The sequence below is a fragment of the Castor canadensis genome, chromosome 1, assembly GCF_047511655.1.
Source record: "Castor canadensis chromosome 1, mCasCan1.hap1v2, whole genome shotgun sequence".
Lineage (NCBI taxonomy): Eukaryota > Metazoa > Chordata > Mammalia > Rodentia > Castoridae > Castor > Castor canadensis.
The window spans coordinates 133,620,682-133,636,362 of NC_133386.1; the positions used below are offsets into that span (position 1 = coordinate 133,620,682).

General features: G+C 39.9%; 1 protein-coding gene across 2 annotated transcripts in view; it reads left to right on the forward strand.

The window, feature by feature from the left end:
• The first annotated feature begins 799 nt into the window (after positions 1-799).
• Positions 800-15,681, forward strand: part of Pgm2l1 (phosphoglucomutase 2 like 1) — a 56,389-nt gene continuing 41,507 nt past the window's right edge. For both annotated transcript variants that reach the window (XM_074082994.1, XM_074082992.1), the window contains exon 1: positions 800-1,217. Coding sequence is in view for 1 of the 2 variants with exons in the window: in XM_074082992.1 (XP_073939093.1) it covers positions 1,107-1,217 (111 nt within the window). In the remaining variant the exon portion in view is untranslated. The remainder of the gene's footprint in view (positions 1,218-15,681) is intronic.

Genomic DNA, 15,681 nt, shown 5'->3' on the forward strand with positions numbered 1-15,681 from the left:
TCTTGCATTCTTAGCTACTTTACAGCTGGATGCCGACCCGTCCTCGCATCCTTGGCTATTTCCCAGTCACCTTGTCATCCCTCCCTCCTAGTCCACTGTAGCAAGAGAGCAAAAGGATGGGACCCCAGTTCCAGCTCTCACGAACATTCATTGCCTCGTAGAAAATCCTCGCAATTTCCTCTTTGTGTGTGAATATGGGGATGGAGCACGCCCACCTCCCTCACGGGGTGGCTGAAGCGACAGACAGAACTAAAGGGAACCTGGTTGTTCCCCTTGTTTACTGTCAGCATCACAACTAACGGGCGCAGGGCGTGCGGGTAGGAAACCGCCTGGAGGTAGAGCTTCTACCCCCGAGGAAATGGATAGCGCGGCGCTGCTGGGAGCAGCCTAGGCAGTCTCCACAGAGCGCCAGGAAAGGAAAGAACTACAACTCCCGTGAGTTCGCGCGCGCGGGCTGCGCTCCGCCCCCGGCTGGAGCGAGACTCTAGACGAACAGCGTAAATGTCCCTGCGCGCGCGCCAGGACCCCAGCCCTAAGGCCAGCTGCTCCGGGTGGCTGCGACCGCAGGTCCAGAAAAGAGACGCATGGGAGAGTGGGAATGATAACAAGGGAAAGACGACTGGCGAAATACAAGTTATAAAATAAGAGTTGTGCACCATTTTCTCCACACCCCAGCGGACCATAAACTCGTGCTGCTGCGGACGCGCAGAGGCGCGCTCTCGAGCTCGCGCCTCCTGCCGGGGCGACTCGAATTGGCAAAAGCGGGAAGGGGCGGGGCCGGCGCCTCGGGGGCGGGGCTTGAGGCAGTGAGGGCGGCGGCGGCGGCCGCCAAGACCCAGACATCTGGGACTGTTGTTGTTCTTTCGCCGCACGCCGGCTCCAGTCAGTTGGCCAGGAGACCTGGACCTGGTCAGCTAGGGGGCCGTCGGCCATATCAGCCCTCCCGGCTCCCTGAAGGTGCGGCAGGAGCTGGCACTAATACCCAGTGGTTGGTCTCCGATGCCCTTCAGTGAGGAGGGGGCGTCGGGATCCTGGTGAACGCACCCAGGCCCCCACCGCGGTGCCTTCGCCGGCCGCTCAGCCTCGCAAACCCCAGTCTGACTGCTATGGCTGAAAACGCAGAAGGAGACCTGAACTCCAACCTGCTCCACGCCCCCTATCGCACCGGGGACCCTCAGCTGGACACGGCCATCGGGCAGTGGCTCCGCTGGGACAAGGTGGGTACCTGATGAGCCCGGCACCCGCCCTCCTCCCGGACACCCTCCAGCGCCCGGCCCGCGCTTCTCGGTGCCCACCCTGAGCCCTGCACGCTCCGGCGGAATCGGCTGCGGCCACCACGGGGGCCAGCGGCGTCGGGCGTTGCCACCCACCTGTGCCCAGCTGGGCAGGGGCATCTGCAGTTCCTTCGTTTTGCAGTGCTTAATTTGCAGCTTCTCTTCCTCCAGTGCCGGTTGTCTCTCATTCTCAAAAATAACTAATCATCATTGTAAGTTATGCCCTTCGCAGAGCTATTTCCTTTCTCCCTTGACTTCCTTCTCTGCAGACCTAAAGTGGTTTCTGGCACCCTTCTTGGACGTTTCTAACCGCTACCCTCATGGATGCTGGTCTGGTGTGTTTCCACCTGCTGTCGCTTGGTACTCGCTGGGCTTTATGTTTCCTTAGTATTTTCTAGTATCACCCTTTGCTCTTGAGAGAGAGGCAACGGTTCTCCTGACTCATTTCTTTCCCTTGCTGGCATTTGTTTTCCGACATACCCTGTTCAAAGAACCGTGTTTTCCAGGTTTCATAGAATACCCCTGATAACAATTATTTTTTTTGCCTTTCCTTCTCTTCCTCCCCACTCCCCCCCACCCCCTTTCAGGCTTATGGGATGGATTTGTGAGAACCAGAATTTAAATGCAGCTATCTCACTTGTAAGAAGAGGCCCTTGGAGCCTCTATTGGAGGTGACAACAGAGGACAAGACAATAATCCGAGCTTTTGCTTTGTCAAATGCATAAAATACATTCGTTGAAGGACAGAAGGCAGTACATTTAAAACTGAGTGATAGTGAATTAAGGGGCTTGTATTGTATGTGAAATCATTTTGTACCAAAGAACTCTCTAAATAATTAGTTTTCTGAAGCAGCTTTATTTTTGTTTTGTTCAATCATTCGTACATTCAGGGGAAAAAAATTACCGAGCCCTGGATAATGTTCTAGGGCCTATTTAAGGCCAGGAAATACTAGTGGTGAGGAAGATAGAAAGGTCTGCCCTCCACAGACCTTCAGTTAGCAGATAAGGAAGCATAATAAGATAAATAAGCCATTACAGTGAGGTATTTGGTGTTAAGGGTCATAAGCATCTTGGATATTCTAATTTTTCTAGAATCTAAAGCAGCACTTCTCAAACCTTAAAGTGCTTACAGATCATCTGGGGATCTTAAAATACAGATTCAGATCCAGAGGCCTGGGGTGGGGCCTGACAGTTGGCCTCAGAGTGAGAGCTTCCAGGTGATACCAATGCTGCTAGTCTGTGGACCACAGTCAAGAGTAGCAAGACTGTTTTGGGTCTCCTTTGATGCCAGTTTTGACTAAATTTTTCCTAATGAATATTCTGATTGATTTTTTAAATGTTGGTGGAATGAATTAACATTTACTAATTGTCCATACTATGCCTAGATGCTGTTGAGATATACTAACAAATTTAAAAACAGTAAAGTGTATGGAAAAAAGGGTAAGGCTAGAGTAGTTTTGGTGGCAATAAAGTGGTTTGTAGGCAGCTCTTAGAGGCGTTCGAAAGTGAGAGTGATCTGTAGACTGGGATGGTCAAAGAAGACTATGAGAAGATGGAATACATAGAAAAAGAACAAGGAGCACCTTCATTGAAAGTGGAAGAGAAGCTCTTAATTTATATTTAAAGTGCCCTTACAAGGCACTGCCTGAAAACCTGTGGAAGATAGATGAAATAGAGATAGATCAGACCTTCAAAGAAAATAAAAGGGAAGATAAAAGAAAGGCTCAAAAATATAATACAGGGAGCAAATAAGTGCTCTTAATAGATGAGTAGATTTAAGTAATTTATTAATTGTTTAATAAAATAATATCTTCATTGATCCCTTTCTCAGTAGGAGAGAATATTTTTAACTGAGAAATAAAGGTGTGTCTACTATAGATTGACACTGTAAGTAAACTAGGCTAAGTCCAGGGCACTGAAATTTAGAGTGCAGAAATGTCAAATAATGAGTTAGACTTAATACCATTTATTCCATTACATGTTGACAGCATATGTGCGTTTTTAATATAGATCAGCTGCATTTAACACCTGATTAATACCTATTAAGGAACTTAACAAATACTGCTGAGTCTTAATGACTGGTGAGGCATGTAATAAGTTATAAATTGATCTCAGGATAATTTGCTATTTGCTGTGGTCACCACAATTACTAATTTTAGCATTGGTGGCTTGGTGTACTTTGATAAATTTTCATGAACAAAAATGTTACTTGTGTTGAACTTTCGGAATTAATTAAAATTTGAATTTGCTAATGTGGAAAGGAGGACTGTGACAGAGATTGAAACTTTAATGCGTATAGTTAACATACTTGTTTCTGCTATAGTTTAGGATATATATGTGAAGACAAGGTCATAGAAGGGCTTTTGTATGTGTTTAATGACCTTAAACACATAAAAGTAGCCAAGTATTAAAATAGTTCAAGAAGATGAGGTTTATCTGGGGTAAATTTGTTGGTAAATTTACCAGTCCAGAATCTGACCTCCCAGTTCCAGGCTTTTCATCTAATATGTAAGCCCACCTTGTCTCAGAACAGACTTATTGTACTCAAGATCACAGAAACTGAAGTCTGATTTAAGAATGCTAGTTTATTAGTTTATGGTGTAGATGTAATAGCTACATGGATATATTTCCACCCAGAGCACTTCATAGATGCATCATAAGGTAAGTCAAAGAATCAAAAGATTTTTTTGTTTTGTGTTGTGGTGCTAGGGTTTGAACTCAGTTCTTCCTGCTTGCTAGGCAAGCACTCTGCCACTTGAGTCATGCCCAGAAGATTTTTGATGATCATAAAACCAAATCAGAGAGAGTCTGATATATAACATAAACATTTAACAACACCAGCCTGTAACAAGTGAGCGCATCCATCTCTGAGTGAGACTACTCTACACGGGAATTCAGTAAGTCTATGGATCAAGGTCTTCCTCCTCCAGGCTGCACAGATAACTGCCATCAGTGCACTCACCTGTGCTCTAGAGTTAAGGCTCCTCCTTCCTTCCTACTTCTTTTATTCAGGGCTTTCATGCATTGTCAAATTACACTCCAGTTGCACTGGCCTAGAAGACAGGTTCTTTTTTAACATTACAGCTGTGTCCTATTTCTAATCCACTGTGATTTTTAACTTTTTGAAAGCACTCATATATCCAAAATGTTAAGCAGTGGCAAAACTTGCATGGACCGATGGATAGGGAGTGGGACTGGGACACAGAACAGAGCCGCTCAGCAGCTCTAACAGCTACAGCAGAGGTGTTTAGCTTCCTGTGTATTGACAGAAATGTAGGAGTTGGTTGTGGCATTTTAAGAAATAGTAAGCAGAGCCCTCTGTTCTCAGGATGTAGGTCTGTTAAGGAGTAGAATATAAAGTTGAAGTTAGATTAGGCTTATAAAAAGCCTGAAAATGGAGATAAAAGACTTCACTCTAAGCCAGTGATTCTCAAACATCTAACAGTTATGAAGATTTTTCAAGCAAAATGTAGCCCAGAACAAAAAGATGATGTACAAATTCCCCTTAAAATTATGATGAGATGGAAAATATACCCATGAAGCACCTCCATAAAGGTAATCTAGTCCAATTTAGGTACCCCAAGAAATTGGGAAAATGATCCATTGGTAGGGCCTAGACTAGAGCTGGGGTCTGCCACCTAGTTCAATCCAATTTTTACAATTCTGGTTTATATAACATTTTTGTTCACATCTTTCTCATGCTTTACTTAATTTTAGTCAATGAAGAGTAGTGTATATGTGGCTTTATTAACTTGGGGGAACTGTTAGTACTTATTCCTTGAATTTATTTGTGTAGTTTTCAACCTTTTACAATGCTCTAAATCCTATTTGATATTCATGGCAACATGTGTGGTAGGCACATAGGTAGCAGTTATCCCCATCTTTAAAAAAATTATTTATTTATTAGCATATTATAGTTGTACCAGGGGTACATTGTCACATTTATGAAAGTGCTTAATTAATATATCTTAGTTTAGATTTATCTCTTCCATCTTTTTCCTTTATCCCCCTGCCCTCCTTCTTAGAATAGTTTCAACAGGTCTCATTGTTCCATTTTCATACAATAATACATAGTATTTCAACCACATTCACCCTCCTTCACCTGTTCCTTATGCTTTCCCCCCTCCCACTGGTACCAACCCCCACACAGGACTTGTTTTACCTTCCTGTCCTTCATTTCTTAAAGATTTTTTTTGTTTGTTTATAATGGTTAATACAGGGAGTTTCAATGTGACATTGCCCTGAATAATTATACCCACTTTTACAAGTAAGGAAACTTAGACTCAGAAAAGGAAAAGGATATATGGTTTTTCAGAAGAAGATCTGGGATTAGAACATAGGTTATATGACTCTTACTCTAGTCTTATCATTGTAGTAGACTCTATAAAATTAAATATTTAGTAAATGTTAGTGACATAATAAACCAAATTTCACCAGGCATTGGTGGCTCACACCTATAATTCTAGCTACTCAAGAGGTAGAGATCAGGTGGATCAAGGTTCGAATCCAGCCAGAGCAAATAGTTCTCGAGACCCTATCTTGAAAAAACCCTTCACAAAAATGGGGCTGGTGGAGTGGCTCAAGGTGAAGGCCCTGAGTTCAAGCCCCAGTACTGCAAAAAAATAAATAAATAAAATAAAATAAATTTCAAGGAACTCATTAAAACTATTTTAGTGGCTTTTGTAAAGCTGGACTAAGGTATAATATTCTACATAATAAATTATCAGTTTTTTTTTAAACAACTGAATTTTCTGCTCAACAGTTTCTTTGGTCTCCTTGGCAACCACATTTTCCCTCTGTCCAAGAAATCTAGACCATATAAATGTTTGAAATTTTCTTTTTAAAATTAAAATTTATTTTTTCTTTTTATTTTCAAATTTCGTACATTTTCTCTTCAGTTTACATCATTTCATTTTAAATTTATCTTTATTATTTTTAATAAGTACATGCTTTTGATTGTGAAAAGACAGTGTAGAAGGAATTATAATGGAAAGCAACGCTCCTAATTGCCTCCTTCTTGGTTTGCTTCTTAGAAGCCATTTTTAATACTGTATTTATTAGTTATTTTGAAAAAGATGAAATACGCTAATGCTACTAAAGTTATTTTTAAAGCTTTAGCTATCTGTCAAATGTATACCTGTCCTATGAAAACTAGTTCACTCACTCCGTGCCTCCTTTATTAATCTGTTTTACATTGCTATAGCAAATACCTGAGCCTGGGCAATATATAAAGAAAAGAAGTTTATTTAGCTATGTGTTTGGAGGCTAACACTACAAGACCAGGTGGCCCCATTTATATAGCCTCTAGTTAGGTGGTCTTCATGGCTAATGGTGTCACAGTAGGAGCACATGTAAGAAAAATCACATAGTGAGGCAGGAAGCCAGAGAGCTAGAGGAATAAGCCTTGCTTTAAAAAAATAAAATTATGTGGAGAACTCCACAACATTAACATTTCCTTCTCAGAGCAGTGCCTCCAATGACCCAATCACCTTCCATAAGGTACCACCTCTTAAAGCTTGCACCACCTCAACACCTCCACACTGAGGACTGAGCTATCAGCACATGAACCATTGGGGGATAAACCACATCCACTTCTAAATTTTGATAATTGTGTTATTAGTCTCTTAGTTATTCTTTAAAATTTTAAATAATTAGTACTAGGAAAGTCTGCGGGACAATATTTCATAAGCACAGAACTCCCAACTGGCCATTCTATTTAAGAGAGGAGATTGACAGAAAGCATACTCTATATACAAAAACAGAGATAACCCATGCCAGCCTCCCAGAAAAAAATCTGTGGATGTCAGTAAATAATGATCAAGCTCTTTGAAGAAAACAATTTATATGAAAAAATTTTAAAAAGCATTGGACACAGACAAAAAGAGAAATCAGCAAGCATAAGAATTTTCAATTTTAAAATAGAGATCTATTTCATCAAGTACGGAAGGATGCTATGAAAAAGCAACTCAATGCAAGAAGGGACTCTAGAAAATTAAGGGAAGTGATTACTGCCCCCACACACACACCAGAAACAGTATGAAAGTTAATGTTGAAGAAACATAGCAAAAGGAAGTAGGAGATATGAGAGACATTTGACATCTAGTAACTTCCCCAGGAGTCCATTGTAAAGAAATCCTAGTTGACAAATTGTGCTCCAGATCCACATGTTTCAAGAAATGTATTTTAGCTGGACACCAGTGGCTCACACCTATAATCCTAGCTACTTGGGAGGCTGAGATTGGGAGAATCATTGTTTGAGGCCTGTCCAGGCAAATACATGAGACCCCATCTCCAAAATAACCAGAATAAAATGGACCAGAGGTGTGGCTTGAACACTAGAGCCCCTGCTTTGCAGGCACAAAGCCCTGAGTTCAAATCCCAGTTCCATCAAAAAAAGAAAAAAAAAAGGTGTCTTTTAAAAGAATCCAATAACTAAGCCATAAGTAGTAAAAAGATGAAAGAAAAGTAGTTACCCATGGAAGGAAGTAGGGAAGGAAAGGAAAGAGGTGGATGGGCCTAAATGATCAAGAGGGAAGGTGAGGGTTGGGAGTCTAGCTCAGTGATACATTGTTTGCCTGCATGTATGAGGCCCTAGGTTTGATCTCCAACACTGAAGAAAAAAGGAGAAGGGGAAGAAGAAGGAAGAAGGAGGAAAGGGGAAGGGGGAAAGGAGAAGGAGAAAAGGAGAAGAAAAGAAGAAAAAAAAGGACAGACCTCAATATGTAAACTGTGGTCCAAAATATTTTAAAGCAGGGCAATATTTTGAATAATTAATTGTTGGTGCTTAAGAAAAAAAATCCTTTTGATCTCAACACCTTCAGGTGACCCAAGGTGTATGTTAACAGAAGGAAGCTTAATTGCATCTGAAGTGAGCAATATTTAGAAGATCTTTACCTAGTAATTCAACTAGAAGACAAAACACAAGATTTAACTTTTAAAATTGTGGTTGAAACAAAAGTTAGCATCTCAGCCATTTTAAGTGTACAGTTCATTAGTATTATTTAATTTAATTCAATTTATGACTGGGGCTTGCTCTGTAGCCCAGCCTGGCCTTGAGTTTACTATGTAACCCAGGCTAGCCTCAAACTCCTCATCTTCCTGCCTTTTCCTCCTGAGTGCTGGGATTACAGACATGTGTTGGGCTGGAGGTGTGGCTCAAGTGGTAGAGCGTCTGCCTAGCAAGGTCAAGGCCCTAAAACCCCAGTACCACCAAAAAATGTAAAGTTCAGTTATATATCACCAAGTCTGGCTTCATTTCTGTTTTTAAGAATATTCACACTTGTGCAATAGCTCTCCAGAATTTTTTCATTTTGCTAAACTGAAACTCAATACCCATTAAACAACCCTCGTTTTTTCCTTCCCTCTTCCCCTGGGAACCACCATTCTTTCTGTTTATACAAATTTGATTACTTTAGGAACCTCATGTAAGTGGAATCATTCAGTATTTGCCTTATATCCCTTAGCGTAATGTTCTCATAGTTCATCCATGTTGTAGATATGATTTAATTTTGGTTATAGAATAAAATGTAGATGTTATCAATCTATGTTTAGTTTTGACTTACTATATTTTTGATGATACTTGTTTTCCAAATACTTTTGGAAATTGCATCTACTTTGCTGTATATATCCTTCCTCCAGTTCTTTTTGCATTGTGGTTTTAGTCCATTTATGCCTTTGCTGTCATTGTAATAAGTTCTGAGGAGGGAGAGGAGACGAGTGTTTTAAGCTTTTCATCTTGACCCTCTCCTTTTAGTTTTTCAAATTAAGAATGTACTTGAAACTGGAGGAAACTAACATGTCCTTTACAAGGTGAATGGATAAACAAATTGGTATCTCCATACAGTGGAATATTATTTTGCAATAAAAAGAAATGATCTCATGAAAAAATATGGAGAGGGCTGACTGAGTAGCTCAAGTAGTAGAGCACTTGCCTAGCCAAGTGCGAGGCCCTGAGTTGAAAACCCAGTTCCAGAAAAAAAAAAAAAAAAAAAAAGAAAAGAAAAAAAGAGACATTGAGAAACCTTAAATGCAGATTGTTTACTGAAAGAAGTTGGCATGAAAAAGTTACATGCTATATCATTCTAACTGCATGTCATTGTGAAAAGAAAAAAGTTACCATAAAGTTGGGAGAGTAGAAGGATGAATAGGTGGAACACAGGGATTTTAGGACAGCAAAGCTATTCTGTATGATTTAATAATGGTGACTACCTGCCCTTATACCATTCGTCAAAGCCATAGAACTTTACAACACAAAGAATGAGCCCTAATATAATATCTGGACTGTAATAATAATAATGTATCAATATTGGATCAATTGTAACCACAAACATGAAAGGGGGATAGCTATCTTACCTGCTCAGTTTTCTGTAAATCTAAAACCGTTCTAAAAAGTCTATTATTTTAAATATATATGCTATTGAAAGGGAAGAGATTCATATTTGAAAATCTTTCCTGCATGACAGTTATCAAAACAGGTAACTACCTCTGCTTGTCATTTGGGGACCTTCATTGACTTAATTTTTCTTTCAGAAAGGATTTTTGTTTAGTTCCTTTAAGTTTTCAACTCCCTTTTCTTTTTTGTGTATTGAGGATTGAGCCCAGAGCTTTGTGCATGCCAGGCAAGGACTCTGTCACCTGACCTATGCCCCAGATAGTACCTCTCAAGTTTCCTACAAGGCCTGTTTGTATGGATCATTGATCTAGAATGATTTTCCCTATCTCTTTTTTTTTAATTTATGAGAATGTGAAGAATATAATAACAAGGAATTTATCATCATTTGGTCTTCCAGATTTTACTTGGGAGGGCCCTGAATTAACCAAAGAATGCAAATATTATATGCCATTAGCTCAGATTTTCATGCTCCCTCCCTGGATAATATTTTCTCATCTCTCCTTTTGGAGAGACAGCATAATTGGCTTGTTTCATTGTTGCTACCTAATTTATAAGCCTGGTCTGTTTTTTTAGAAATTTTCCCCACAATAGAAAGTTGATTACTAATTTAGTGATGATTTTGCTAAAGGATTTTGTTTTCATTAGTCAATTGCCCTTCGAATTACTGCTGGTTAGTACTGCAGCTACTGCCCTCTGGTGTTGGGAGTGAATGGAGAAAATGATTTATGCTCATGGAAAAGAGGCAGGGAGATACAGAATGGGAGGGTCACCAACCCTGCATAGGATCTGTTACACTAAATAGTTGAATGAACACTACCTCTTACCAAAATATGGAAATGGTTATATTTAATGCCTGAAAGAGTAGGATGACTATAATAGTGTAAATGAAAAATAACATCTTAGATACAAAGGCATTTAGTTTCTAGCTAATCAGAACCTGCCTTGTTAGAAAAACTCCTTGATGTAAGTGGTTTTACTTTGTGTTTCTGCTTTGCAGTTTTCTCATGTTATTTTCTTTCTCAAATATTTCGTTACTTATACAAGTGGGAAAAAAAAACAAAACCCTGAATGCCTATTGTGTTATTCAGCTTTCTGTCACTATAGCAAAGTACCTGATATAATCATCTTATAAAGAGAAAAGGTTGCTAGGTGCCAGTTGCTCATGCCTGTATTCCTAGCTACTCAGGAGGCAGAGATCAGGAGGATCATGGTTCAAAGCCAGCCCCAATGCAAATAGTTCGCCCTGTTTTGTGTTGAAAATACCCAACACAAAACAGGGCTAGTGGAGTGCTCAAGTGGGGGAGAGAGAGAGAGAGGGAGAGAGAGAGAGAGAGAGAGAGAAGGTTAATTTTGGCTCACAGTTTTAGAGGTCTTGTCTACAATTGGTTGACCCTGTTGCTTTGGGCTTGTGGTGAAGCAGCACATAGCAGCAGTGTGTGGTGGAACAAAACCACTCACCTCATGACCAAGAAGCAAAAGAAAATAAAAAGGGGTTTACGGTTCCACAATCCCCTTCAAAGGCATATCCTCAGAGACCTAAAGACATCCTATTAGACCCAACCTCTTAAAGTTTCCAAAACTCCTAAGTAGCATCACCTTGGGGACCGAACCTTAACACATGGGCATTTGGAGGACATTCAAGATACAAACTGTAATACCCACCAATAGGAGGGCCAATAGGAAAATTCTGCACTCTGCATGGGATGAATAGCACAATCTATATGTATTAGAAGAACCTAAAGATACAGATACATAGGTATATAGAGCTCTATATTTTTAAAATTTTACTTTGTTGTGGTAAGAATATTTAACCTGAGACTACCTTATTAACATATTTTCAGATGTTCAATAGCTAACTGTAGCTATAAGTATCTTTATTGTAGTGTTGATTATACAGCTTGACACACTTGTCAAAATTTACTAAATTGAACACTGGAAATGTACTGTTAATTATGTAAATGGAAATTATATCTCAATAAGCCTGACTTACAAAAAAAAAGGTATATAGAAAATCTCTGTCTAAAACTGATATTGTAGAGGAAACAGATAAATACAAATGGCTGGTGTTTTGCCCTGTAATATATGAATTAGTGGTAAGCAATACATGATAGTGTTCTCATTTTCTCTTTATAAAACATTTGGAAAATACAGTGTTACAAATGCAGTACTTGGAAGATGCTTGAATTCTCTGTGGCTTTATGAAACATAATTTTTTATTTTTTAGGAATGTAAATTACAAAAATAGATTCAGGGCTGGGGGTATAGCTTAGTGGTAGAGCATTTGCTCAGTAAGCACCAGACCCTGGGTTCAATCCCAGTGATACTGGGTTGTTGTTCCCCAGGTTCGTGTTCTGGTGCAGTCGATGATTGAAGGCACTGGACCAGGAGTTAAGAGTTAAAGCAAGTACAAAGTTTATTGAAAGAAAGCACCCTGATGGGTGGGACTTAGTGAAAGAGCTAAGCCAAAGAATGGCTGAAGTCTAGAAGGTAACTAAGGGCATTAACTGGCTTAGGTCCAGCTATTCTTCCTTGAAGCTGCATCTATAATTAGCAGTCTAATTAAATTCTTGCTGAACCCAACCACCTGACTGCCCCCGCCCCCCCAGTCCTTATCAGACTGGACATTCCAGTAGGGTCTGGTCAGCTCATCCTTGGAAGTCCGCCCAACTCGTCCTGGCCTTGAGGCCCACTACTCACAATGTGCAGCGGCATCTTGTTACTTTGGGGAGAGGCTTGTTATTTCTCTGAGAAGCCTGTTGTTTCCCACACCGCTTTAGATGTCTGCTTTTAAAGTGGCTCTCTCATCCAAAATGGAGCCACCTCTATCATTGCTCCCCTTACACCAAAAACTAAAACCAAACAAAACAGATTTGTGTTTGTTTGAATTGTAGTACACCATCAATCTCTTACTTTTATTATTTTTTTCTTTTGGCAGTAGTAGGGCTTGAATTTAGGGCCTTATGTTTGCTAGACAGGTGCTCTTAAGCCACAGCTCCTAGCCCTTAAGTTTTTGTTTATAATCATGTAAAAGTTCTTTGATATTTGGGAGAAAGGAGGTTAAGCCATTTATTTTGTGTAATCCTGAATCAAATTTTGTAGGAACCACACAAATGGAATTTATTATTTTAGCTGCTGGAGAACATTATAGGCTGTATTTGTTATGTTATTTTGTTGCTGACCTGCATTTTGTTAAGGAACTATAACTTCTGAAAATTTTGTAGTATACTAGTTAGGGACCAGCTCATAGCATCCACATTTTCAAAAATTATTAAGTATTTATGTAAAAAACTTAATAAATATTTTGGTTTTGAGTATTTTCTAGCATTTAAACAGTTTAAATTTAAGTGGGTTTTTTTTTAAGGAGCTATTTAATTTCCAGAATTATCTTTATATAGGTAAAAAACAAATTTTTATTTATTTATTTATTCACATGTGCATACATTGTTTGGGTCATTTTTCCCCTGTGCTCCCCCCTCTCACGCTCTCCTCCCTTCCTCCCTCAGTTCCAGGGAGGAACTGCCTTTATCATTAGTTTTGTTGAAGAAAAGAGACAAGCATAATCAGGAAGACAAAGTGTTTTTGCTAGTTGAGTTAAGGATAGTTAAACAGAAATATTCCTAGCATTGCTTTCGTGTACACGTGTTATGACCCATGTTAATTCATCTCTAACTGATCTTTACCCTGGTTACTGATCCCCTTCTCATGATAATCTCTGTTGCTTTAAGGTTTCTGTATTAGCTCCTCTGGAGTGGAGGCATCAAATGCTTTCATGTTTTGGGTTTTCTGTCTATTTCTATATCACCCATGTGTGCTCTCCCCTTGTCATGTGGTACAAAATGATTTTTTTAACCAAGCAAGAAATTCAGATAAAGAATACCTTCTGCCTAGCAAGCTCAAAGCCCTGAGTTCAAACCCCATTATCACCAAAAAAAGAAAAGAAAGAAATTCAGACAAAATCCTAGTATTCATAGATGTGCATTGGTTACTATAAGAAAAGGAATAAGAAAGGAAAGTAGGATCAGAAGTGGACATAAGAATTTATGGAATTCTCATCTGGAATTTGTTTCCTTAAAAAAGATCTGATTCAAATTTAGTAAAATGTTTTGATTTAGCAAAAGGAGCTGTTTATCATTTTCTATCTTTTTTAAGAGAAAAGACTTACTTACTAATCAATTGCATTGCTTCTTTCTTAATTTTCCTAAAAGCTCTGTGATCATGCTAGTGTAAAACTTTATTAATCACATTTCTATGAGTCTACCTTCCACAGCTCCAATCTATTTTATCCTATATACATGCTACATCTAGATTAATAAGTCAAGAATAAAAAATAAATAAAACTCAATTCCAGTTAAATTAAATGTAAAGGTTAGGAAAGTGGAGGGGAGGGTCACACCACAGAGGGCATAAGAATTCAAAATCTTTTTTGGATTCAAATACTCTGCCCACTTCTCTGAACTTTACTTTGTCTATAAATTTTTTTAAAGTGAAACAGTCTACCTCTTGGGTAGATTAAAACTCTAAAAATTACATTTAGTTTTTTGTGCTTTTCTATTTCTTTTTTGAAATGCCTCATCTTCTCTTGCATTGCAAGCATATTTTCCTTGAAATCATTGAACATAGATAATAGCTGCATTAAAATCCTTGTCTGCTAATGCTAACATTTGGGTATCTCGGAGTTGGTCACCACTGACTATTTTTTACTTTTGGTTCTTTGTTTGTCTGGCAATTGTGGACTCTGTTGTCTCCAGTAAGCTAAGGATTCTTTTGCTGTGTTCAGATGGAAACTGAATAAGCAAAGTACAATTCTCTTAGTGTCAGCAACTCTGAGCCTAGGGTATTGTGACCCTCACTTCTCAGTGTTACAGAGAGCTCTGGCTTTAAATGCCAGTGACCCAGCACTCAGCATCTGAGTATCTTCAGCTCCAAGTTTAGGGTTGTTGGTCCCCTCAGCTCTTAGTGTTACAGCTCCTAGGTTGCTGGAGCTAGTAATTCTCGGCAGTTTTCTAGAACTCTTTCAGTCACTGGGCTTGCAGCCCTTCCATAGTCTTAGCTCTCTGCTATCTCTCATCTTCTCAGCATTTCCACAGTCCTTGGTAGTCTCAGCTCTTGGAAGTCTATGGAATTCTTCAGCAGCCTTGTAGCTGCTGCTATTGCTAGGTTGCTTATAGTTGGCAAACCTGGGAATTGTCTGTTCTTCCTGTTCGCAGCTCAGCCCGCTCTACCTGTGCTAAAGGCCACGAGTAGACAATAATACACTTGGATGAGATTTTACTGGGGCATGGGCTGCAGTACTAGGGGAACGGCACAGGACAGAGATTTCCAGAGGACAGAGGAGGGCTGCTTATGAAGCCCATCACACATACCCACTAGCTGACATGGAGGAGGTCCTCTTGGACCACATTGAGACAGCTGGGAGGAGGTTAGGGCAGCTGTAGGCAGAGTCCTCTAAAGATCATCTGAAACTGTCATGGCCAAAATGAAGTCTCCCAAAGCAAAGCCACAATTGGAGCAGTAGCCATGACAATTGCTGTGTTCTTCCACTGGAACAGTTTCTTTGGAGAATCCATGACTGGTTTCAAGTCTCCTACAGGAGTCAGTAGCTTGACTGGAGTTTCCCCGAGCAGCTGTGAGATTTTTAAAACAGCTAGGACAATTCCAATGACAACTCAAGTGCTCTGAAGGGGCTCTGCTTGATTGACAGCCCATGAAAATGGTGGGGCTGAAGTTGTGGCTCTGCTGGACATTCAGGAGCTCCAGCATTCATTATCTCTTAGGACTTGTGAACCATGGAAACAACAGAAGCAGTTCTGATCTAGCCTTGTTCCTGCCTGGCCTGAACCACTCACGCTTTTCCACTCCTAGGCAGCTGCCTCCAGGTCACTGGAGAGGGATCTGACAGCTGTTAATCAAGCAACTGAACTGCTTGGCCTAACAGCTTCAATCATTTAAATGGAAAAACGTTAACATCTTTGTGCTTGCTACAAAGATCTGACATGGAATGAACATTCTTTTCCAG